The sequence below is a fragment of the Neomonachus schauinslandi genome, chromosome 6 (genome assembly GCF_002201575.2).
Source record: "Neomonachus schauinslandi chromosome 6, ASM220157v2, whole genome shotgun sequence".
NCBI classification, from domain to species: domain Eukaryota; kingdom Metazoa; phylum Chordata; class Mammalia; order Carnivora; family Phocidae; genus Neomonachus; species Neomonachus schauinslandi.
Window position 1 is genome coordinate 115212825 of NC_058408.1, and position 24909 is coordinate 115237733.

The 24909-nt window shown below is 36.9% G+C and overlaps 1 protein-coding gene across 3 annotated transcripts in view; it reads right to left on the reverse strand.

Annotated features, from left to right (window-relative positions):
- PARG (poly(ADP-ribose) glycohydrolase) overlaps positions 1-24909 on the reverse strand; it is a 117943-nt gene that overhangs the window by 47038 nt on the left and 45996 nt on the right. For all 3 annotated transcript variants that reach the window (XM_021699654.2, XM_021699655.2, XM_021699653.2), the window contains exons 8-11: positions 21684-21776; positions 17038-17195; positions 7038-7117; positions 3264-3324 (exon numbers count right to left, since the gene is read on the reverse strand). In XM_021699654.2, coding sequence (XP_021555329.2) covers positions 3264-3324; positions 7038-7117; positions 17038-17195; positions 21684-21776 — 392 coding nt within the window. The remainder of the gene's footprint in view (positions 1-3263; positions 3325-7037; positions 7118-17037; positions 17196-21683; positions 21777-24909) is intronic.

Sequence of the window (24909 nt, forward strand, 5' to 3'; positions counted from 1 at the left end):
TATTAATAGTATTTGTGATGACATTTTTCAGTAACAGATTTTCCCTGATTCCTTACTTGATAAAAAATATAAATTACAATAGAATATAACAGATGAGATCCAAATGCCTAACTTACATAAGGGTGGCATTCATTTTGGGGGGGGACTATATATTTTTTAAAACAATTATATATTTCTTAAAACAATTTAACAGGGGAAGCATTATTATTGGGATTTACTTTCCTCCTGATTTCAATGAGTCCAAATACATTTCTGGGGAAGCTCCAGTCCAATAGATTAACAGCCTTAAACAGAACGCAATTCAGTACAGGTTCTAAGAGCTCCACTTGCATTAACTCATGTAATCCTCACAACAACCCTATTACTATCTCTTTTTACAAATGGGAAAATAATGCACAGAAAGCATTTAAGTAACCTGCCCAAGACTCATAAGCAACAAAGCAACAAGGATATGAAGCCAGGTAGCCCTAACAATGGCCCAAACTCTTTAACAGTATGCTATACCTTTAGAAAAATTACTTTCTAAATCTCTTCTAGAAAGTAATGACACAAGTTTGATCTTTTTTTTTTTAACTTCCTTTTTTTGTTTGTTTTTTTGATCCTACTTTCCTGGCCATTTTATGCTAAGGGAGACTACCCACTAGGATACTACTGAAAAGACAAAAAGAAGCATGATCCAGAAATCTCTAGTTTATCAGTCAGGACTTCAAAACAGAAATCTCATCTGTCATCAACTATTCTTCATAACTGAAGCTGTCAATGTACAGTACAATTCTCAATAAAATTATGAAACTGCTAGACACTTTTATAAAAGCATCCTCCAACTTCCTGATTGGCCCCAGCAAATCTTTCATACCAGTCACAATCAAAGACACAGATGATTGTGGCTCTCTGTGATTAACTAAGCACAGATAAGGTATTCACTGATAATCACTGGGTTAACTGTCACATGGCAGAAACCTGGAAATCAGAAAACCCTCTAACTTCCTGGCACCCATTTAGCTCCCTACTCCTGGGAACACCAACAATCCTCTCTTCTTTATCCTTCCTCTTTAAATGAATACATGTTTCTGGTTCTGTGGAGTCTGGGAGATTGATTAATAACATTCTCCAACTTACTTATGAAGCAGCTAAAACAAAAAGAGGTCAATGAGGCAAAAAAAGTTAGAAAAGTTATCAAGTTGAATTGTGCCTATGAAAGTTAAGGGGAATATCTCGATCTTACTTAGGGGCAAAGTTATCTCACTGACACAGCAGCCTTGCCAATCTTGGCATTTTGTCCTATTCCTTCTCTCTCAGACGGTAATGTACCAATGGATGTCCTTTCATGTTAATGCCAAATTAATGTCAGATGCAGAGTAGAGATCTGCAGCTGAATTAAAAACAAGCCCTCGGCATGATCTATAAAATCTACACCAAAGTGGGATGATCAAAACATCTGAATTCCTATCAGATACTAATAGAAAAGCTAAGAAAACCAATCTGTATTCTGGTCTGGGCAGATAAGAGCAGACTGTTACTTTTAGTTGTAGATACCATATTTTAAGAGGGACCAATGGCCTGGAGTGTATCAAGAACAAAAATAAAGGGTTTAGAATCCATATTATATGCAAAACAGAAGAAATTAATAAATTTAGTTATGTACCTGTGTGCGCTGTTAGAGGTGGGGGTGGGTCAAGAAAGCATGATGATATATGAAGAAGACTGAATGTTAAAGAAAATTAGATTCATTTATTGTACCACCAGAAGGAAGAACCAGGAATGGAAGGGGCACAGAGATTCTTTGGAATACAGAGTTTCTTACTGAATGAAAGTATTAGATAATAACACGAGCAGCCAACAACGGGATACACTGAGGTGAAACAGTGCATTTCCCATCATTGAAGCTGTCTGTCATCTGTCACAGATATTATAGAGTTGATTGATATTTTTAGTAGACAGCTGGGTGAGATGATTTCCTGGGGTCCCTTTCATCTCTAATATGCCAAGACTCCATCCAAAATGCTATACATGTTCTCTTCCTTTCTGGCTCTATTTTGTTTTTGTTTTTATCTTCCACTTGTTTAATCTTTTACCCACCTCCCTCTACTAATAATCATCTCAGCCATGCAGCCGGCCTCCTAAAGTAAGTTTGTTTTCCTTTCGCCTCACAAATAAACATCTTTGATGGATAAGAAAAACCACAGGAAAGCCACTTAAGTAGATGTGCTTCCTCCAGTTAACTTCCTTAAAAGTGAGTCCCTTTCATCACTAATTCCAAAGGAAACAATTACAAACTATGATAAAAATTATGAGAAAGTGAAAATGAGAGTTAACATGAATGCATACGCAAAATACGCATTTAGTATGTTTGATCATGTCTTCATGTTTGATGAAAAAGTTGATCTACTCTTCTTTAAGTGCTTTGGGATCTGCTCTAGATTAGGAAATGTATTAACTAGTTCAGGGCACAAAGGAACTTACAAATCTGAATAAACTCAGATTGGTTATTATTCTTCTCAGTTATTTGCAGATAAATAATAAGAAAAAAAACACAGTAAATTAGCAGCTTTCACAAAATCTGCCAATAGTACATGTGAACAGCCAAACTTCAAAATTCTTATCATTCAGACAAATTCTAGGTAACTACTATTTACATTTTTTTTTTAACAAAGAAATTTCCCCCCATCTTGTCCTCCAGAATGAAAAGCCATAAAATACAAATATAGTAACCAAAAGAGAAGGGTCAGGATTAGTATTAAATATTGGTGTTCTAGGGGTGCCTGGGTGGCTCAGTCGGTTAAGCATCTGCTTTCAGCTCAGGTCATGACTCCAGAGTCCTTGGATGGAGCCCGACATTGGGCTCCGTGCTTAGCGGGGAGTCGGCTTTCTCCCTCTCCCTCTGCCTGCTGCTCCCTCCTGCTTGTGTTCTCTCTCTCTCTCACTCTCTCCCTCAAATCAATAAATAAAATCTTTTTAAAAAATAAATATTGGTGTTCTAGTTGATATTAGTGTCTTCACACAAAACTCCTAAATAGGACTTTGCTTCAGAAGAAAAAGACTAAGGCAAAGAGTAGAAATCACAGGCTTACAGGCTTTGATTCAGATAGCATGACCTTTCCAACAATGGGAGCTATCAATGGATCATTTACAGGAAACTCCCTAGCACTAGGGCAACTAAGAGGTTGGGAAACCATCTTTCCAGGAGTTGCAAAATAGAATCCTATCACGGTAAAAGAGCCCTTATAATTCTAAGATTCCCAGATTATTTTTATTATTATTACCTTTCCCACTCTGGAAAATCTTCAAGACTCTGTCTTGTAAATGTCACCAAGCCAGTAGGTTCTACAAAAGCAATAAGGGAAAAACACACCCAAAAGAAGTTTTGATTTTGGAAAGATTATATACATTCAGTAAAATAATGGATCTAACAATGGTTATAAAACTAACTGGAAAAATACGAAGCTTAGTGTTAGAATACAACAGAAGAATTATTTAAAATAATATTATCCTTACAGTAGGAACTCCTTCTATAAAATAGTAAGCCCTCAACTAAAACACAAAACTATACAAACAGCACAATGGTACCCACTGGTAAAGTTTTCTAAACTGAATACATTTGTAAAAAATCACTGAAAAAAAAAAGGTGCATTAATGAGTGTAGCTTACACAATGAAGACAAAACTGAATTTTAATCTGCAGACACCTCAAAGAAAGGACTTAATCTTACATCTAAAGGCTCATGAATGTATACAAATTTATGCATTTTATAATAAAATAAAATGTCTGTGATTAAAAAAGAAAATTGTTGGCACGCCCTTTGGAGTTGACAAAGCTAAATCCAGGGCTTAGATGATATGCAATTGTTCTACTTACAAGGCACCTTAGCTGGAAGGAGGAATTACTGTGTTCTATGAGGTTAGAGAAGAAAGATGACAGTTTTTAAGGAGGAATAGATATGAGGGGATCAAAACGCAGTATATTTTAGAAGAATGCGATCTTTTTTGTTAGGTTTACTTTTTTTTTTTTCTAACTAGTGGCAAAAGCAACAAATAAATCAGTAGGCCAAAAGTAATTTGTTTGATTCAAATCAAAGAACAAACTAAAAAGGCCAGGCCACTTCTGTTTTCTTCTGTTAAAAAGAAAAGGAGGCAAGAAAGAGAAAAGCTCTTAAGCAAAGAGAGATATGTCAGGAACTATTAGTGATAATGGTGGTAGAGTCCCAATAAAAGCTTGACAATCATTTCATTCCTCTGGATGATTCCACATTTCTCTGCTCTTAGTCACAAGCAGTAACAACTCAAAAATCATATGGAATTGTTACAGTAGAATATTAATGGGTGACTTTTGTTAATATGGGTTATAAAATATTCTTAAGATTTCCTTAAGAAATTTCTCTAAGGCAAATGGATAACATATTTAAAACTCACAAGAGATCAAACAATTCAAACACCAGAGAAGCAATTCTATTAATAAGAAATTAATGTCAGTATCATTATTCAGCAACTTAGCAGATAAGAATATTAAATGTCCTTCATATATACTAGGAGATCCCAAGAGAAATTCATAAATGAATATCACTAGCAAAGCCAGAAAAAAGGCAGAACATGGCTCTTTAGATATAATTAAAAATACTTAGCATTCTTACTGCCTTTCTTCCATAAAAAGGTAACTTTTATGCTAGAATAGATTATTTTGGTTAATCAAGTATTTCTCTCAATAAAATCACAATATACACTGCATATGAATCATCAATTTTTAAATACTCCATCTATAAAATATTTTATCTAAAACCATACTGAAAATAATTCAGAAAGCCGTTGAAAATCTTTCAACCTCAAGATCCTCATTAAAAATATAAAATGTAGACACTGACAACACTGAAAAGTTAGTCTTGATGGAATTATATTTTATCAATTCTAAAAGGCATATTAACTTCTGAAACTGGGATACATCTTTTCGTAATGGAAGGTATCTAGTCACTGCCACTGGTCTAGATTAAAGTCGAATTTTTCCAGAGAAGATGTGTATCTGCTTCTCTGGTCATCTGGGAACACCATCAACCTGAGATCAGTGTGAATTAAATCCACTGTTGCAGGCTTTTGTGGATCACACTGATAATATGACTTCAGACTCAAACTTGAAGCTTGTGGTTCAAATTCTCAGGGGAGATTTTTTTGTTTCTTCTCTAGCCAGTGTCATGTTGACACTTGTAGTTTCTTTACTGTCCCTTTTTTGCACAGGTTAATTTCTCATCTATCCTTAGACTGAAGGTACAGACCTTTGGTGAATCAGCTCTGTAAAAGAGGTCTCCTATGACTCCCCATCCTGAGTGCTTTTTCCTTCTTAGTGGTACATAACATAATGACACTTTTTACCATTTATAATGTCCTAGATTTGATGAAATATTGTTTAAATAGGTTTCTGTAGTTTCCATTAAGTAGACTTCAGACCTTCTATATAAATTAATCATTAACTTGCAAACCTCTTTTGTTCCACTGAGTATTTCCTCCTTAAGCCTGTAGCTTTACATCCTAAAAACTTACAACACGTATCACTATATTTCACAAAAAACTAAATTACCATGTACAATGAAAAAGTCAGAAAATAAAATGTCTAGTTATAATTTATCTTTTTCAGCCCAATTCCTAATACTTACGATGGGTTATAAATTTCTAGTTGAAAAAACAAAATATTAGCATTTTCCCTCAAAGCCAATAAAATCCTAAAGCTTAGACAAGTTAGCTTTTAGAGAAGACATACATGATTTGAATCCAAGGACAGAAAGGTAAACTCTGAATTACTTAGGTATAATAACGGAATTCATTCTATTTAGCAAAGCAAATTTAGAATAGCAAAAAATGTACTCATCTTTCCAACAAATTATTACAAATTCTAATTTGGCTTTATGTCTCATAAACCCAAATGAGTCTTCATTTACTTTATTATTTCATTCAGTATAGAGATCAAAACTAAAATAAGAAATAAATAACCCTCTATCAAAGAAGCATGATTTTTCTCTTAAATATCAACATTCTGATAATTGATTACTTTCCAAAACTCTAAACAATGTTTAATAGCAATACCTTCAAAAAGAAAAAAATGCCAAGTATACTATAATGTGAAATTATATACTAAAGGAAGAATACGAGAAAATTGATCTTAAAATGAGTCAATGATGTACTTAGAGACAATCTGACAACCTGAATGACCAGAACTGAAAAGAACTCATTTCACTTGACCAGAGTTGACCTGCTCTACTTAGCAAAAGCAAACTTTAAGATGTTCTGGTTTCCCTTATAATCGACTTGTAGGAAAGGCCATCTACTGGAAATAGCTAACATTTATTAATCATGTAACTTCTCACTTCATACTTACAACTATCCTATGAGGTAACTGATCATTATTCTTTTATTTTACTGATGAGGAAACTGAGGCTTAGAGGTGTTAAGAAACTTGTTTGTGGTCGCCCAGCTCCTAGGGTAAGAGTAGCAATACTGATCTATTATTAGCTAGTAACTTCCAGCACTGGTTAAGATATCTGCCTCAGGCGTTATGATTAGACTCTGGGAAAACAAGATGGTCAAGGTCCAACAGAAAAAGAGAAACATATAAACACTAAGTACAACACTGTTTTATAAGAACTCTATAAAGTTTGTAAAGGGGCCACAAGAGAGGGATGAGTAGGAAGGCAACAAATCAGCTATCCTCTGCAAATACACTAACTGTTAATAATCAATGCTTCTCTAAATAAAGAACACCCAAAATGTATTTCCTGGTCTATATACTTTCTTTTCAAAGTATTAATTTACTGTTTCTCATTCATGAAAACCTATTAAAATATGTTCTGCTGGTTTAATTTCAGAGTATATAAAACTCACACATATTCATAGCACACATTTAATGTATATAATATGCATAAAATCTAGACTATAATGCTGAATTATTTGGTTTGGGCAGGAAGATGTACTTTGAACACAAAATGTTTCTGACCTGCCACTTGATCTGAACTGTCCGCATCAGTGATAAAAATTATATTAAGAATGAAAGGAATTTACTTTTCTCTGTGACTCTTCTAAAGTAGCAGAAGAGTGTTTTAAGCTTCTCTGGTTTCCTTGATGAACGTCCTTCAAACAACCTGAAAAAGACCAAAATAAAATAAAAAAGGGTGATTTAAAATGCCTTAATGACTCACAAGCAACTAAATATATTGCTATCAAGTTAAGGAAGGCAATTCTATAATGACAGAGAACTGGAAAACCAGATTTAAACAGCATCTGGGGAGGACTAAAACCAACTAGAACCAGGCTTCTTAAAAGTTGTTCGAGTCAGATGGCACTCTCTAACAACAGTGTTTGTCCCATCTATGTTCCTCCAGGGAGAAGGCACCATCTGGCCCCCCAAAGTCAATTAGGCCAGTGAGTTAATGCTCAGTCATTTTCCCAATGGCAAATACTAATAATTCATAATATTACTAGGTAGTTAAATGACTGAACAAAAATGGTATCTGAAAAAAAATCCACACGATTATGTTGGGGGAGGGAGGGCAGTGGGTGGTTATGACAATGACAAGCAGGTATGACAAGGTATTTGGGGACTGACCAATCTTTGGTAATTAAACAGATATACCCTTTGCACAGTAACCAAAACAATGCCTACTCATCTAGTTTCCAGCAACCTGGACTTGCACTACTTAGTTTAGTCTTCTTCGAAATGACGTGGCATTGTTAATGGTAACACATAATGCAATTTATCCTGAGGAAAGAAAAGCAGGGCTTTGGAAGCATATGACCTGAATAAGGAGTTCGCTGAAGGATTTCAAACACAAAAGCATGCTTTGGGCACAAGATCTAGCTTTCCAAAGGCATTTAAAAATTATAAAGAAATTCTGCAGCTATAAATGATGAGGTATTATTTATCTGCCTCTAGTCATATACTCTGGCTTTACAACCAGAAATCCTTTAAGTAAAAGTTCACTTTAATAAGTGCCGAAATGGGTAAAATTTTTCATGATTAGAAAAGCAAGCTTATGTAACTATGCAGAGAGGGAAAAGTTAATTTCATAAGAAAATCCTATTGAGAACTGAAATGAATTAGGAAACGGAAAGGAAATGTAGATTTCAAATGATCCTGTTTTCAATGATCTGAAATTCTATGTTCAGGGTCAATTTCTGAGAAAACAATTTATGTGAATACTTATTTCCTGAAAAGAATACTAATGTCAGAAAAGTGTTTTAGCTAAATTTAAAATAGAACTGATTTTTAAAAACAGTTTAAGAGTGCCTGTATGGGGGCACCTGGGTGCCCCGGTTGGTTAAAAGCGTCCAACTCTTGATTTCAGCTCAGGTCATGATCTCAGGGTTGTTACATCAAGCCCTGAACTGGCTCTGCGATGGGCATGGAGTCTGCTTAAGATTCTCTCTCTCTCCCTCTCCCCCCCTCCAACTCTCTCTCTCTCTCTCAAAAAAGAGTCCCTGTATGATAAGTTTTACTCATCCAAAAGAACTTACTTTTCAAAAATGTTTATTACAAATACTCTTAAAATCCAGCTGCCTGCTGAAAGAAAGGATCTTTGAGAGTGCAGGTTTCAGCTTGGTTTCTTCTGCAATATGTCAACCAGGATAGTTTATTTAAATCAAAATGATAGTCAAAATGAAGAAGCCACTTGGCAGTTTAATTAAACATCCAGTATCAAATAAATGTGATTTACTAAATGAATATCTGGGGAACCATTGCAAAATCCCTTTCTAGGTTTACTACTTAGTAGAGGGAAACAGTATGAATATAAAGGCAGGCATCACCTTTTCTTAGAGATGAACTGATGTACTACATAATTCAATTAAAGTTCCTCTTCCACAGAACTGCTATGTAGTAAGGAAAAAAAATGGTTGTTATCCTTAAGAAATAATTCCCCCAAACATAAAAAGTGTCCGTAGCTTCTATTTGTGGTCAGTTGTTTGTAAAATCATTTTGAAGTCCACATATTTCATAACCATAATGACAAATTAGTAAGCCTTAGAGCCTCTTGGGACTATAGATTTATTACCCTAGCAATACTGACTTTCCTGGAAGATTATATGGCAGTTAGTATCACCTACTACAAATGAGCACCCATTGTTTATCTTGTAGATCCTAACCTTACTGGTACAAAGTCAAGCAGAATCTCAATGTATTGTTTATTTGTCGCTCCAAGCCTAATTTCAAATCACTATGTAGCCAAATATGCTTTCCCATCTTCCTGATGGAGCAGGAAGTGCATGTGAGGTGGTAGGAATAAGAGACAAGAAGGAGGTAGAAAGTCAGGGAAGATGAAGCAGGTTTAAAACCCTTGCATGGGGCGCCTGGGTGGCTCAGTTGGTTAGGCGACTGCCTTCGGCTCGGGTCATGATCCTGGAGTCCCAGGATTGAGTCCCGCATCAGGCTCCCTGCTCAGCAGGGAGTCTGCTTCTCCCTCTGACCCTCCCCCATCTCATGCTCTATCTCATTCTCTCTCTCAAATAAATAAATAAATAATCTTTAAAAAAATAAAAATAAAAAATAAAAAATAAAATAAAACCCTTGCATGAAGTCTAAAATTCCACAACAGCGAAGTCTGAAAGTACTATGCGTAGCCACCCAAATAAAATGAATTATCCTGGTATGAAAGCAAGTGAAAATAACATAAAAACACAGTCAAACAACATGAGTGAAAATCACAAGAGTGATGTAGTATCTGAGAGACAGCATCTAGGGGGAGGAGGAAGACAAAGACACTGAGAAATGAGCTCGAGAAAGGAGGGAGTCAAAAAGATGAGGCTGGGAAGGCGGAGAGGAAGAGACTAACGAGATGAGGCTGGAGACAGAGGGAAGGAAGAGAGACAGAAATGCACACAGAGAGAAAAGCACCCAGAGAAATAGAGACTCCAAGAGAATGAGACCTTCTTATAATAATCAAGCACCATCAGATTTAACTTGTCAACACTTTTTTTTTTTTAATTTAGGTTTTCAAGTCCCGGGTGTGTATATTTGAAGGCGTATTTTGAGTCAGCAGGTATGCAGATGACCATGAACATAAACTACACCACAATAACCCCTTTGCATGTAGGAAGGACATTTTGGCATTTAACTGAATATTAGAGAGTATTAAAAAAAGCAAACAGAAAAAGCCAGTCAGGCAACCTCACTCTTGTTCTAAACAAAACTTTTTATTTTCAAGGAAATAAGTCAATCAAGGGTCAGATACTTATTAACTGGTGTTTTTCTTTCCATACATAGAAAGAAAATCATAGTTTAATAAAATCTTTCCCTGAATAGAATACTGATAACATTACTGGAATTCAATTCTAGCCACACACACACACACACCCTCATGTGATTTCAAGTTAAGGATTAATCCCATTAGTACACAGTAAATCAAACTCAAAGCACTATAACCTCCACTTTAAAATGGATGCAAATGATAATCTGGAACCTAGCCACAAAGTCATTCTTGGCTTTTCTGTGAAGCAATCTGCCATATGGCCCCAACAGCACTTTCAATCCAGGGAAGAGGCAGATGTAAAAGCCTCCTGGGGCTGACCACTGCTACAACCCACAATTAATCTCTGACCATCAGTTTCTAAGCAATCTCAGAAGCATCAATGCTAATCACATTGGAAGCCTTTATATGAATGTTTAGGCCCTGAAAGGCAAGCAGGGGAAAAGGTCAGGGATATTTAACATAACTAAGCAGAGCTGGAAGAACACAACAATAAATAAAAACAGGAAGACTTATTCAATTTATTGACGTCAGCCTCCCACCACATACTCTTAGCCATTTTTCTTATTCAATCAACTAGCTAGCCATAGCCCTTTTGAGGCTAACTACACTCACACACACACAACTCCCAACTGCCAGAAACTATAATCATAAATAGCAACTAGGCAAAAAAGAAAACACCACCACAACAAAATGCTCCATAATCAGCTTACCAAACTGCTCATCAAATTAGGTACTTGATCTTTCATAAGTCACATGAAAAAGGGGAACTTTTAGTTGTTTTCCATTTCTGGAGCACTCTCAGAGCATTTTGCTCAAGAGGAAGTGAGACATAATGAAAGAGCATGGAGTCTGAACAGAAGACAGTGTCCAAGTCCCAGTTCTGCTGACAAGTCATTTATTCTCACTAAACCTATTAGCATAGAAGTTTCCCTACCTAGAAACTACCACAGATAGAATCAAAGTAAGCTGTTAACAGACAGCATCAATGATCATGTATAGTCATGATCCTGGTTTTTTTGCTAGTTTAGGCTTATTAAACACATACCATCTCAGTGCAGCCAAGTGCTGACATCCTGGCTGCTAGGATTCCCTAAAATAATTGTGGAGACTACCACAGGATTTACCTGCCCTTAATTAATTTTCAACATTCTGGTGACCAAAAGAATATCCATCAACCAGAAGACAGGAATATGCCTGTATTCAAATCTTCAATAGATTAAACTCTCATTTGGTGAAAATGCTATTGGGATACTATGAGTTTAAATGCCTCATGGTCACTCTGGACTGATGAATGACTTTGATTCATTTTACAGATCAAGAATTATTTCTAAGGATAGTTCTAGTTTCTGATTAGCTATGATGTAAGAAGTATTAATCTAATTAAACTGAGTAATTATTCAAAGAGAGGCCAAATTTGGTTAAGGGACATAGCTTCTAGAGGTTAACTTTATCCTAAGTTTGAATCCCAATTATACCAGCTAACTTAGTGAAGTAACCTACCCTCTTTAAGCCTCCATCTCCTTATCTGAAAAATGAAGAAAAAAAAAAAAACCTAATTTGTAAGTTTGATATATTAGGTTAAAAAATAACAGCATGGTGATTGATACACAGCAAGTACTTAATAAATATTAGGTATTGTTATTAAGAATTATTCTCATGAAAAAAAATTCTCATGGCCAGCAAAGAAATCAACACTTATTTACATAAAATGCTTATATTGTTCAAATCCATATTCCCTTCTTTTTTTTTTTTTTGACAGAGAGAGACACAGTGAGAGAGGGAACACAAGCAGGGGGAGTGGGAAAGGGAGAAGCAGGCTTCCCTCGGAGCAGGGAACATGATGCAGGGCTTGACCCCAGGACCCTGGGATCATGACCTGAGCCAAAGGCATACGCTTAATTACTGAGCCACCCAGGCGCCCCCATATTCCCTTCATTAAGAAAAATAGCTCAGCCTCTTTTCCCATCAAACTTAACATGCTGACACTCAGAGCCAACCAGCTCAGACTTCAGGATAAATGACCATGCACAATGAAAAAGATAAAAGTGCCTTTGCCAAGAAGTTCCAGCATTCCCCTGTCAGAAGTTTAACTGAAAAACAATGATGCTTTAAAATGAACACATGTGGGGCACCTGGGTGGCTCAGCCGGTTAAGCGTCTGCCTTCGGCTCAGGTCATGATCCAGGATCCTAGGATCGAGCCCCGCATCAGGCTCCCTGCTCAGCAGGGAGTCTCTTCTCTCTCTCCTTCTGCTGCTCCCCCTACTTGTGCTCTCTCTTTCGCTCGCTCACTCTATCTCAAATAATAAAATCTTAAAAATTAAATTAACACATGTCTTAAAATTGATATAAATCCTGGTAATTATGGCAGGAAATGGGAAGTCACAAAAGCCAAAGCTTCCCAAAACTTCTTGACTTCTACCTGTCAGCCATTCCAAACCTGAGGTCTATTTTATTATCGAGAGAAGAATGCTGTCAGTGTAGCAGGGGCCCAGCCCTTAGAGGACCCTGTGGACTTGTTTCTCTTACATGCTGAATGGACAGTGACGGGGAAGGGGAGGTTATGATACTGTGTCTATGGGGCTATAGTTAGGAAGGAAGAAGCTAGCTGTTTAAAAAGGCTCAAAAAATCTGTGGGATTCCAACCTCAAAATCAAATTACAAAAATCATCCACCCTTTTTATTAACTTTGTCTTCTGCTCCACTTCTGATGATTGACTTGTAACTATTTTTCTTCTGATTATAAAAGTAATATATGCTTATTATAAACAATTTCAAAAATATAGAAAAGGATGAAATAAAAGCATTAAATGGTAATCATATTTTATTAATTTTCTTGTCAGTCCATTTTCCATGCTCATACATGCACCGACATGAACCTCTGTAGAGGTGTATTAACAAATACAGATATTTTAACATAATTGAGGTCATATTCTACATTCAATTGCTAATTCTTTTTTTTAAAGATTTTATTTTATTTATTTGAGAATGAGAAAGGAGGGGGAGGAGCAGAGGGAGAGGGATAAACAGACTCTACGCTGAGTGTGGAGTCAGGCATGGGGGCTTGATCCCAGGACCCTGAGATCACAACCTGAGCCGAACTCAAGAGTCAGACCAAGCCCAACCAACTGAGCCACCCAGGTACCCCTACAATTGCTAATTCTAATCATGCTTAATCTTCCGCTCCCTTTTCTGTGCTTTTTCTTGTTTTAACTGATGAGGAATGTATATTTGTAGTTATCCACAGAGAGCTTTAAGCATTTCTGAGAAAGGGGCTATAAACATTTAACCAAGATATCAGACTAATGTGATTTGTGAAGAGTTTAAATACTGAATTCTTTTTTTTTTTCTTTAAGTAAACTCTACACCCAACATGGGGCTGAAACTCACCATCCCAAGATCAACAGTAGCATGCTCTACCAACTGAGCCAGCCAGGCGCCCCTAAATACTGAATTCTTCATGGGTGAAACTTAACATCTCCAATTTGTTTTAAAATTAAAAAAAAAAAAAAGTGGGGTTGGATAGATGAAAACAGAGCAAAATAAAAAATTCTGGTAAGTACTGAAGTTGGATAAACATGGGTTCATAATACTGTTTTCTTTATTTTTTAGTATGTTTGTAAATATCCCTAACAGTTTTAAAAATAACTTTTTTGGAAAAGAGGCTCTCTGATACAACCTTAACTTAGTAAGAGGATGCATAGTTTTTATCTAAAAAATAAATTTAAGAGGTCTATAATTAAGTCAAGAATCAATCTGAGAAAGCTTGTAACCAAGACATCAAAGGTTTATCTGAGGGACCATCAAGATACATGCACTGACTGACTACTCACCCCATGGAAACAAACTGTAAGTGGCCATGGAAACACTAATTCTAAAGCATTATTAATTAGAGCTACTGCTTACCAAAACCCAAAACCAGAAAAACAAAGAGCCACTGGGACTGTCTTGAGAATTCTGGATAGAAATTTTAAAATTTACAGTATCCCTGGTGATCCTGGAGCTGATCAAACATTTATTCCAAATAAGCAGAAAGACTATTTACTCTATGGAGATCCTTATGATTAATATAACTAATACCCTTCATGGAAACAGATAATTACATTTCTACAAAATTAAATTTCCACTGTTTACTTACATACAAAATTTGACCATTTCCTTTTCTATATTAAAAAAGAAAACCTGCAAGAGATGCATAGCCCTTAACTATGAGTATAAAAAAATTCTTTAATAATTTCTCAAATAGAGGCGCCTGGGTGGCTCAGTTGGTTAAGTGACTGCCTTCGGCTCAGGTTATGATCCTGGAGTCCCGGGATCGAGTCCCACATCGGGCTCCCTGCTCGGCGGGGAGTCTGCTTCTCCCTCTGACCTTCCCCCCTCTCATGTGCTCTCTCTCTCACTCTCTCAAATAAATGAATAAATAAAATCTTTAAAAATAAATAAATAAATAAATAAATAATTTCTCAAATAAGCCAAAAAATTATAGTTAATAAACAGGTTCTTTACATAATTACAATTGCAGATACCAATGCTCTTTGTTTTCTCTCAATCCTATCCCAAATACTAAAGAAATCAAAGGCAAAAACTTGAATTATATATAGCTTAAAAATAAAACATTTCTGGGCACCTGGGTGGCTCAGTTGGTTAAGCGACTGCCTTCGGCTCAGGTCATGATCCTGGAGTCCCGGGATCGAGTCCCGCATCGGGCTCCCCGCTGAGCAGGGAGTCTGCTTCTCCCTCTGACCCACCCCCTCTCATGCTCTCTCTAACTCATTCTCTCTCTCAAATAAATAAAATCTTTAAAAAAAAAAAACAAGGGCGCCTGGGTGGCTCAGTTGGTTAAGCGACTGCCTTCGGCTCAGGTCGTGGTCCTGGAGTCCCGGGATCGAGTCCCGCATCGGGCTCCCTGCTCAGCGGGGAGCCTGCTTCTCCCTCTGACCCTCCCCCCTCTCATGTACTCTCTCTCATTCTCACTCTCTCAAATAAATAAATAAATCTTTAAAAAAAAAAAAAAAAAAAAAAAAAAAAAAAAACAAAAACATTTCCTAATTGCTAAGGATAAGATGCAGTTTGAAAAATAAAAAACAGTAGACTAAGAACTAGTTTTAGTCCTAGCCTTCTGCCACTAATCAATTTCTCAAACGTTCCATCTGTAAAATTTATTTTCATTCACTCAATGTGGATTTATTGAAGGCCTACAATGCATGAAATCTAATGAAAGATAAGATCCCTGTCCCCACTGAAGGGGGCGCCTGGGTGGCTCAGTCAGTTAAATGTCCAACTCTTGATTTCGGCTCAGGTCATGATCTCGGTGTTGTGAGATTGAGCACCACTTCAGGCTTCACACTCAGTGGGGGAGTCTGCTTGAGATTCTCTCTCTCCCTCTGCCCCTCCCCCAGCTCTCTCTTTCTCAAATAAATTAATTAATTAAAAAAAAAAAAGATCCCTGTCCCCACTGAAAGGATGAAACAAGCAATTATAGCAAAGTAGGGTAGGTGGTACAGGAGGAAAAGCAGAGAACACTAAAGGCACATGCCTGGTTGTACAAACCTAAGAAGTACCCTGGAGGCCTCTTTTCACCCACTCACTGAACAAGTCTGTCACCATCACACTGACTTGCCCTTCAAATGTCACCACGCCTCCACCCCAACCACTACACGATCCCAGCTATCATCCTCTCCTTCCTGGTATATTGCAATAGCCTCTCCAACTGGGTAAACTCGTTGTACTATGGCCCCTCTCTACTCAGTACCCACATTGTAGTCAGAATAAACTTCTGAAAATGCAGATCAGATCAAATACATCAGCTTCCCCCTCCTCCCATACCAAATCCTTTAAAGACTTCCTATTGCCTTAGAAGGCCTACTAGGCACAGTAGGATTGCCTACTGGCCCCCATCTCCTTCTGCAACTTATCCTCTCTCTCTGTGCTGCAGCTGCACTGGTCTTCTCTCAGTCCCTGGGGATGTCATGTGCTTCTTACCACGGTACTTTTGTACGTGCTGTACCCCCTGTCCACAACGTAATCATCTCTCCTTTTCTCCTTGGCAAAAACTCCTACTCACCCCTTCATACTTAGTTCAAAAGTTATTTCTTCAAGAAAGGTTTCCTTTATTAAACTATACCCTTTTCTTATAAAGTATCATAATGCTGTATACCTCTCCTCTATATAACAGAGGTATATACAGACCTTCATAGGAACCCTAAGGAGTAGCAAACCTATCCTGGCAGGATCAGAGCTATCAGAAGCAGTGACACACGAACCGATGCTTGAAGAAGGAATAAAGGCCTTGTGGATGAGAGAAAGGCACAGAAGTCAGAAACTGGTTCATCCCTTCTCTTGTAACCCTCAAGGCACTTAACAAAGTGGAGAATACTGTAATTGCTCACTGTATTTTTGAACTAAATGACTAAATACTATTCTCTTAAAACAAACTTAGCTTAACATACTGACTCAAAATTAGGTTAACAACATGTTCCTCACAACTGGTATTTACACAATCAAAGAGAATATGGTATAAAATGGGTATCTCTTGCTGGGATTTTAAATAAATTCTCTTACACAGATGACAGTATTTTTCATTGTTTCCCCACTCCTTCTTAGTGTTAATAATGGAGAGTAACCATATAATAACAAAGATTTTCATTGAATTTTAATTATCTTGCCTGCAAAATGGCAAAAATACCACTTAACTCACTGCATTATAAAGATTAGATAACTGGACATAAAATGTTTGGCCTATGGCAAATCACTGGACAAATATTAGTTCCTTCCACCCTTCTCTATTTCACTTTTAAAGAGGTGTTCTCTGAAAACATACCGATTGAAGTTAATGTCTGGGTAGCTAGAATACTCGGATTTCATCTTAGCATTTCGCCGTGGAAATGTGCAGAAGAAAGCATTAGCTAAAAGACTGGCAATCTGTTCCTGTGACATTGTGATGGAATGATTCATCTTCTGTTTCAGGAGTGGTATTGGCTGATAGAGGAAACAAAATATACAGACAAGAAGAGCAATAATTAGTTTAGCAATTTCAAAAGCAGAGGCACCAAATTGCATTTGCTAAATTAAGGCAGGAATAATTTCAGGCCACTCTTGAATCCTTAAATCAGCAGTACTGTTGAAGTCAAGGGCAGTTCATCAAGGATGATTGGAAAAGTGTACTTGTTTGACAAACTGCAGATTTCTAATCAATAATAGTGATAGTGAAAAGAACACAAAACATTACTTATTAGTGGAAAACAAGATTGCTTTAGCAAGTAGGAAATAAAAACACATTACCCATGTAATGAAAAATTAAAACAAAAGATGAAACATAAAAATGCAACATTGAGTTTAGCTATTATTGTTACTTATGCTAAATTTTATTCTCACTTGTATTTATGATTGCTGGATGGAGCAATTTTTCTATTTTAGTCCTAAATAAAATGATCTAAGGAAAATAATTCAATAAATAAGTCTTTTCCTTCTAATTCTGAATCACACTTTACTTTGACAATTTCTTAATGAGACCTAAATCTAATTTTATTAAAGCAATTAATAGGACATGTGAATACAGACTTATGTATAACTTGTAAGAAGACAGGCATTTCCTACATACTCATTTTAAGCCAAGAAGACACAGGACATTTTTCCTTCTAAGTTTTTATGATGGAAATGTCTTCTAGTTGTACCAAATCCAAATTCATTGACCTTTTCTTTTCAGTATAATGCATGGGATCTGACTATTATATTCAGTGGGTTTTATTCTATTTTAAATGTTTAAACTACATGTTTTCAAAGACATGATGGTAAAGCCAAGTTTATGTATCAGTTGTAAAGTTTTAAAATGCTCCAACATAATGTTTAAGATGCTTTTCCTTCAGCCTCTCAATAAGACCCAGAACTAAGAATCCTGGATATCTGCATTCATTTCAAACCAGTATACATAGACAACTGTCCTGATCATATCTAAGGAATCAACACCAAAAATGAAACCGAGGAAAGGCAGGCAAGACAAATCAAAACTGCAATGATATAACAATTAACTTTTTTCTAAGTAAGAGAAAATGTACATCAGTGCTAGAATAAGAGTTTGCTAGAAAAAGAAAAGGTTAAATTTGCAGTTCAACTATTTCCCTTGGGAAAATACAAAGATAAACAAACAAGGGAAATGGAAAGAATCACTACAATATCCAAAATTCTCTCCTTTTAGGCCTTAGCAATTACCATTTCTAAGAAAGAGGAAACAGGTCATATGGATTTCCATTTCCCACCCTATACATTTATTTACAACCCAGCAATGAGTTTAGAAAAGGTGACAATGTATCAATGGCTTCAAACAAACTGTTACTTAGTTTTAGTTAAAAATGAGCTTTTAACTGCCATTTACCAAGTTATCCATAAAAATGACTTTAAAAATCAATGGTGATGTTTTAGGCCTAATGAACAATAAACACAAACATTTCTTAACCCCCAAATCACAAAGCAGTACAATTTTAAATAGAGTAATTGATTTCTGTTTTCTTGGAGGAGAAATGACTGAAAGCTCATACTTGGGGAAAACTAGAAAATGTGGATCGTATCAAGTGCTCAGCTAAAGTAAGAGACTGGTTTAATATGAACCAAGATCTTTCAAAAAGTTCATGTCCAAAATTTGTTTCCTTCTTTTAATTTCCTTTTTAAAAATCTAAAATTTACCTTTTGGTTTGGCCTAGAGAATGTTAATGTGATAAATCATTAAATAACCACATATGCAATTTAATTTGCCAAAGATATATTTTGATATCAAAGTGAAATGTTAACTTTTATAGCAGAGATTTATTCTTCAGTACAGTATAAAGCCCAGATTTAAAATGTTGTCCCCACCAATACATGAATGGAAGAACAAAATTGTTTTTAGCCAGGTCAAAATGTTGTGGAGCCACAAATCTGATTTTGTTCTACCAAGTGCCTTATTAGAGCTTATGAATTTAGATGTTTTTGAATATATATCTCATCACATAAAATATGGAAATGCTCTTGCCTAAGTGCAAGGGGAAGAGAAGATGATTTAAGTGATTCATGTCTATAGGTTATATACTATCAATTATGAACTACAAGTTGAATTAAAAAACCATTTAATTAAGCACATGAAACTTGGGGACACAAAGAGGATTTCCCTTCAAGAAGAATATAATATAGTAGGGGGAAATTATATAAAGATATAAATTACAAAATAATGTTCTAAGTGTGACTTGAGTGTTATAGGAGGGATTAACTTTGACTAGGAGAGGTAGGGAAGGCTTCGCAGGGGACATAAAAGTTAAGCAGAACCTAAGAGATAGTGGGAGATTTTACTAGGTAAGGAAAAAAGCAAGGAGAAAAAGGAAAAAGAGTGAACATGACATATGAGTAAGCAAAAAACTTCCAACATAAACAAGAAGAGGAGTATTAATATATATTTTCCCTGCCCAACAGAAAAACTTATTTCAGACACAATGCATTAATGATGTGAAATTAAAGTTACATAAAATTAGAAATATCACAGTAAAATGCTAACAAATATGGCACATCAAAAAACATGCAGTGGTTCTCAACTGAAGATGGCATGGCCCTCAGGCATTTGGTTACGTTTTTAGATTGTCCCAATGACTATGCTTGTGGTTTTGGGGGTACCCCCAATGACAAACTGCTGTGTGTTAAACCATTTCACACATTTGTAAACTGGTCCACCCAAAATGTCCCTAGGGCCTCTGTGAAGCAACAGTATTAGCAAAACCCTGGCTAGCATCCTTGCAGCAAGGGATCTGGCTCTAGACACAAAAGACAGAGGCAAATTCAAGCCACTGTTGTGAGAAACATAGGAAGAAAATTATAAAGAACAAACCAAAAACCTCTTATGGTGCTGATTTGAAAATATGTCCACAAATTCTTTAACATTTCCTCCTTTTTAAAAAAAATTTTTTTTTTTTTTTTAAATTTTAGAAAGAGAGCACAAGCGGGAGGGGTAGAGGGCAAGGGAGGGAGAATCTCAAGCAGACCCTGCACTGAGTGTGTAGTGAATGTAGGGCTCGATCTCACAACCCTGAGATCATGACCTGAGCCAAAATCAAGAGTCAGACGCTCAACCAACTGCACCATCCAGGCACCCTGATATTTCCTCCTTCTAAGAGAGTCTAATTACCATCTCCTTGAGTGTGGATTAGATTTAGTGACTAATTTGGAATCAATAGAAAAATAGCAGGAGTGACAGTAGGTGCCTTCAAAAACTAGGTCAAAAAAGACACTGCCAGGGCGCCTGGGTGGCTCAGTTGGTTAGGCGACTGCCTTCGGCTTGGGTCATGATCCTGGAGTCCCGGGATCGAGTCCCGCATCGGGCTCCCTGCTCGGCGGGGAGTCTGCTTCTCCCTCTGACCCTCCCCCCTCTCATGTGCTCTCTCTCTCTCATTCTCTCTCTCAAAATAAATAAATAAAATCTTTAAAAAAAAAAAAAGACACTGCCAATTTCTTGTTTTCTCCCTTAGGTGGCTTGTTCTGGAGAAGTTACCAGTCATGTCGTGAGGACAACCCAATCAGCCTATGGAGTGGGCCATCGCAAGAAACAGGGCTTCTGGGCACCTGGGTGGCTCAGTCGGGTTAAGTGCCTGCCTTCAACTCAGGTTGTGATCCCAGGGTCCTGGGATTGAGCCCCGTATCAGGCTCCCTGCTCTGTTGGGGAGCCTGCTTCTCCCTCTGCCTCTGTCTCTCATGAATAAATAAATAAAATCTTAAAAAAAAGAAAAAAGAAATTGGGGGCTTCTGCCAAAAGCCACGTGAGTAAACCAACTTAGAGGCGGCTCCTCCAGTCTCAGTGAAACCTTCAGAAGAGTACAGCCCTGATCAACACCCTGACTGCAACCACAAAAGAGATCCTGAGCCAGAACCACTCCGCAAAGCTGCTCCTGAATTCCTGACAGAGACTGTGAGATAATAAATGTTTGTTGCTTTAAGCCATGAAATTTTGAGGTAATTTATTATGTAGCTATAATTAATATACTCCCCCCCAAAAGAAATAATACCAGATTCTTTCTTTCATTTTTAAAAGTTAAAAAAGCACCATGAGCTCATTTGATATACAATACACCACTGTGGGGGGTAAGGAGTGTGAGGTAGTAAGCCATTCTGAAGATAAAATGTTCTAAATCCATTAGTATGTTGTGGAATAATGACATTTTTTTTTTTAAGTCAGAGATTGTTTAAACAAAAAGAGAATAGGGAGTCTGAATAAGCAAACTTCAACAGTGTAAACTGAAGCTCAGAAATTGAATGCTGCATTTTTAATGTCCTTTTGCAGCATTCCCTCTAGCCTCTAACCTCTTTTCAGTATAGCAAAATCCTTATACTCTTTGGCAAAAACTGTTTCCCATCTCTCTCTTTTCTCTCTTTGACCCTTGGCCATTAGAGTTTAAAAGAAATTCAATTGTGAGTGCCAAGAAAGCTACTGAGGAAGAAGTTATTTCTACTAACCTGGGTGCAAATATTTGGCAGACAGAGTGCAATTTTCACCATATCAGGTAAAATGGACTGATATAAATGTTGAGCTTCTGCTTCTTCAAGTACCTGAAAACCAATAAAATATATTAGTGAATAATAACCAATGAACAAATGTTTGTTATGAAATTAAATTACATACCTGCTTTTAATAGGATCCCATAAGGCACATTATCAGTATCATTAAACACATGTAAAAGTACACCAATAGACGTGCACTAAGGTGGAACTCAGGTGAACTTACAAATTCATTTTCTTTTAAGATTTTATTTATATATCTAACGGAAAGACAGCGAGAGGGGGAACACAAGCAGGGGGAGTGGGAGAGGGAGAAGCAGGCCTCCCGCTGAGCGAGGAGCCAGATGCAGGGCTCGATCCCAGAATCCCGAGATCACGACCCGAGCTGAAGGCAGACGCTTAATGACTGAGCCACCCAGGTGCCCTGTTTTGTTTTTTTGGTTTTTTTTTTAAAGATTTTATTTATTTATTTGACAGAGAGAGCACAAGCAGGGGGAAGAGCAGAGGGAGAGGGAGAAGCAGACTCCCCGCTGAGCAGAGAGCCTGATGCGGGACTCGATCCCAGAACCCTGGGATCATGACCTAAGCCGAAGGCAAATGCTTAACCAACTGAGCCACCCAGGTGCCCCTACAAATTCAATTTCAAACATATCTAATTTACCTGAATACCCTCTGAAAACTAATTAAGTATCCCAAATATCAAATATCTCTCATATCAACATTCACAATTAAATAAAACACTTGCAAATAAAAAAAAAAAAACAGCACATTTTGCCCTTGGTTACAACTAAAAACTGCTAGACCACTAAGGACTCTCCCAGAAACCCTCAAGAATCCATCCAGCTTCAATAGCTATAATTTTTAAAAATCACCATAAAAACCCTACTAATTATTTCAGAGCAGTGTATATTTTTCAAATTTAACCTACTTGGGTAGTAAACAATGAGGTTTCTGATGACCTTAGAATTTTTCTTTCTAGGCATCCTTGGGAAGTTAAAACCACAATTCCCACATCATAATTTGAAGCACAAAAAAGACAACATTCCTAGCCCATTTTTGTCTTTTATAATTTCCCATCCCCACAGGCTTTAGAAATTACTTTAGGTCTTTTGATCTAATTTCTCTCTAAAAATCAGGGTATGTCTTTAAAAGTATTGAAAATGAAAACACCTTTAATTTGGAAATTAACCAATTTGGAATTAACCAATTAAACATTTGGAAATTAATCTGTTAAGTCAGGATTAAAGTAAAACATTTATCAACTTAAAATTACATTTGAACTAAAGGAGGTCTCACTTTTAATCCAGTCTGATTCTGTCGTTATTACAAAGAAAAGAAAACTGAGGCCAAGGAAGTTACCTGATTATCCCAGCTTAAGAAGGTCAATTATCGACTAAATCAAAACTAGAACCCAAGTGTTCCCACCTCTACTCCACTGCCCTCCTCACTTTTTTACGTGAAAGGGATTAATTAGGATACAGACTCTTTACAAACCTACAGACTTTCTTTGCTATAAGCTGGAATAAAGGAATATTCATTCATCTATCTGCAGCCGCACAAGGTATGTGTGTAAATGTAAAAGGTAACAATTTAAATCCACTCTGGTTTTACAGGGAATTTCTAACACTAAGAACTGTCTTTATACCAATATGCTAAAAATCCAACCTATGCTCACCTCCCTCTTTAAATTGGGACAGTGGGAAAACTAATACTGAGAATGAAAAGAAAGATACCTGCAATTCATGGAGTTTGGGATTCAATCACAGATATAAAGAAAACTAAGTAAGTGAACAACACAAGACAATTATTAATTCTGGGGAAAACAAAAAGTTGTGCAAGAGTGGAAAAACAATCATATCTTAGACATGTATAGTGCTTTTACTATCCTGCTTTAAAAAAACAGAATATTGGGCACCTGGGTGGCTCAGTTGGTTGGGCGACTGCCTTCGGCTCAGGTCATGATCCTGGAGTCCCGGGATCGAGTCCCACATCGGGCTCCCTGCTCGGCAGGGAGTCTGCTTCTCCCTCTGACCCTCCTCCCTCTCACGCTCTCTGTCTCTCATTCTCTCTCTCACAAATAAATAAAATCTTAAAAAAAAAAAAAAACAGAATATTGATCTTAATTGAAATAATGATAACTATGGTAGGAAAATGGGAAGTAGAAATAAGGTTTGCGTTAATGGTGAAGGGGGAAGTGAACAATAGCTAAATCCTAATCCTCTATAATGGGAAATTAACAGAATTTCTTAAAAAAAAAAGGGTAGAGTTCATTGTGGTTAAATGGCTTCCTCTTCATTGTAAGTCTCTTTAATAAAAATAAAAACTAAATTAGTCATAGAAGGCATCCTACCATTTTAGAGGTACACATCAAAGATACTTGCTTTCCTTTACCTGAAAATGCATAAAACATACTAACACATTTGTTTAAAATATTCAAACTCTTCTTACTTATAACTCATCTTTTGCTTTTAAAAACATATTTTGAGGGGCGCCTGGGTGGCTCAGTCGTTAAGCGTCTGCCTTCGGCTCAGGTCATGATCCCAGGGTCCTGGGATCGAGCCCCGCATCGGGCTTCCTGCTTGGCGGGAAGCCTGCTTCTCCCTCTCCCACTCCCCCTGCTTGTGTTCTCTCTCTCGCTGTCTCTCTCTGTCAAAATAAATAAATCTTAAAAAAAAAAAAATTTATAAAAAAAAAAACATATTTTGAAATAATTATAGATTCACAGGAAGTTGCAAAAATAGTATAGAGGAGCGCCTGGGTGGCTCAGTCATTAAGCATCTGCTTTGGCTCAGGTCATGATCCCAGGGTCCTGGGATCAAGTCTTGCATTGGGCTCCCTGCTCTGAGGGAAGCCTGCTTCTCCCTCTCCCACTCCCCCTGCTTGTGTTCCCTCTCTCGCTGTCTCTCTGTCAAATAAAGAAATAAAATCTTAAAAAAAAAAAAAAATAGTATAGAGAGATCCAGTTTACCTTCCCCCAGTTTCCCTTAATGGTTCCATTTTACAGAACTGTAACAATATCAAAACCAGGAAATTAAAACTGGTACAGTGTGTGTATCACTCTATGCTATTTTTATCACATGTACATTTGTGCAACCAACACCAAAATCAAAATACAAAACTGTTTCACTACTCTCTCTCTCCTGCTATTCATTTAGCCACACCTTCCTTCCTCCAACCATTCCTA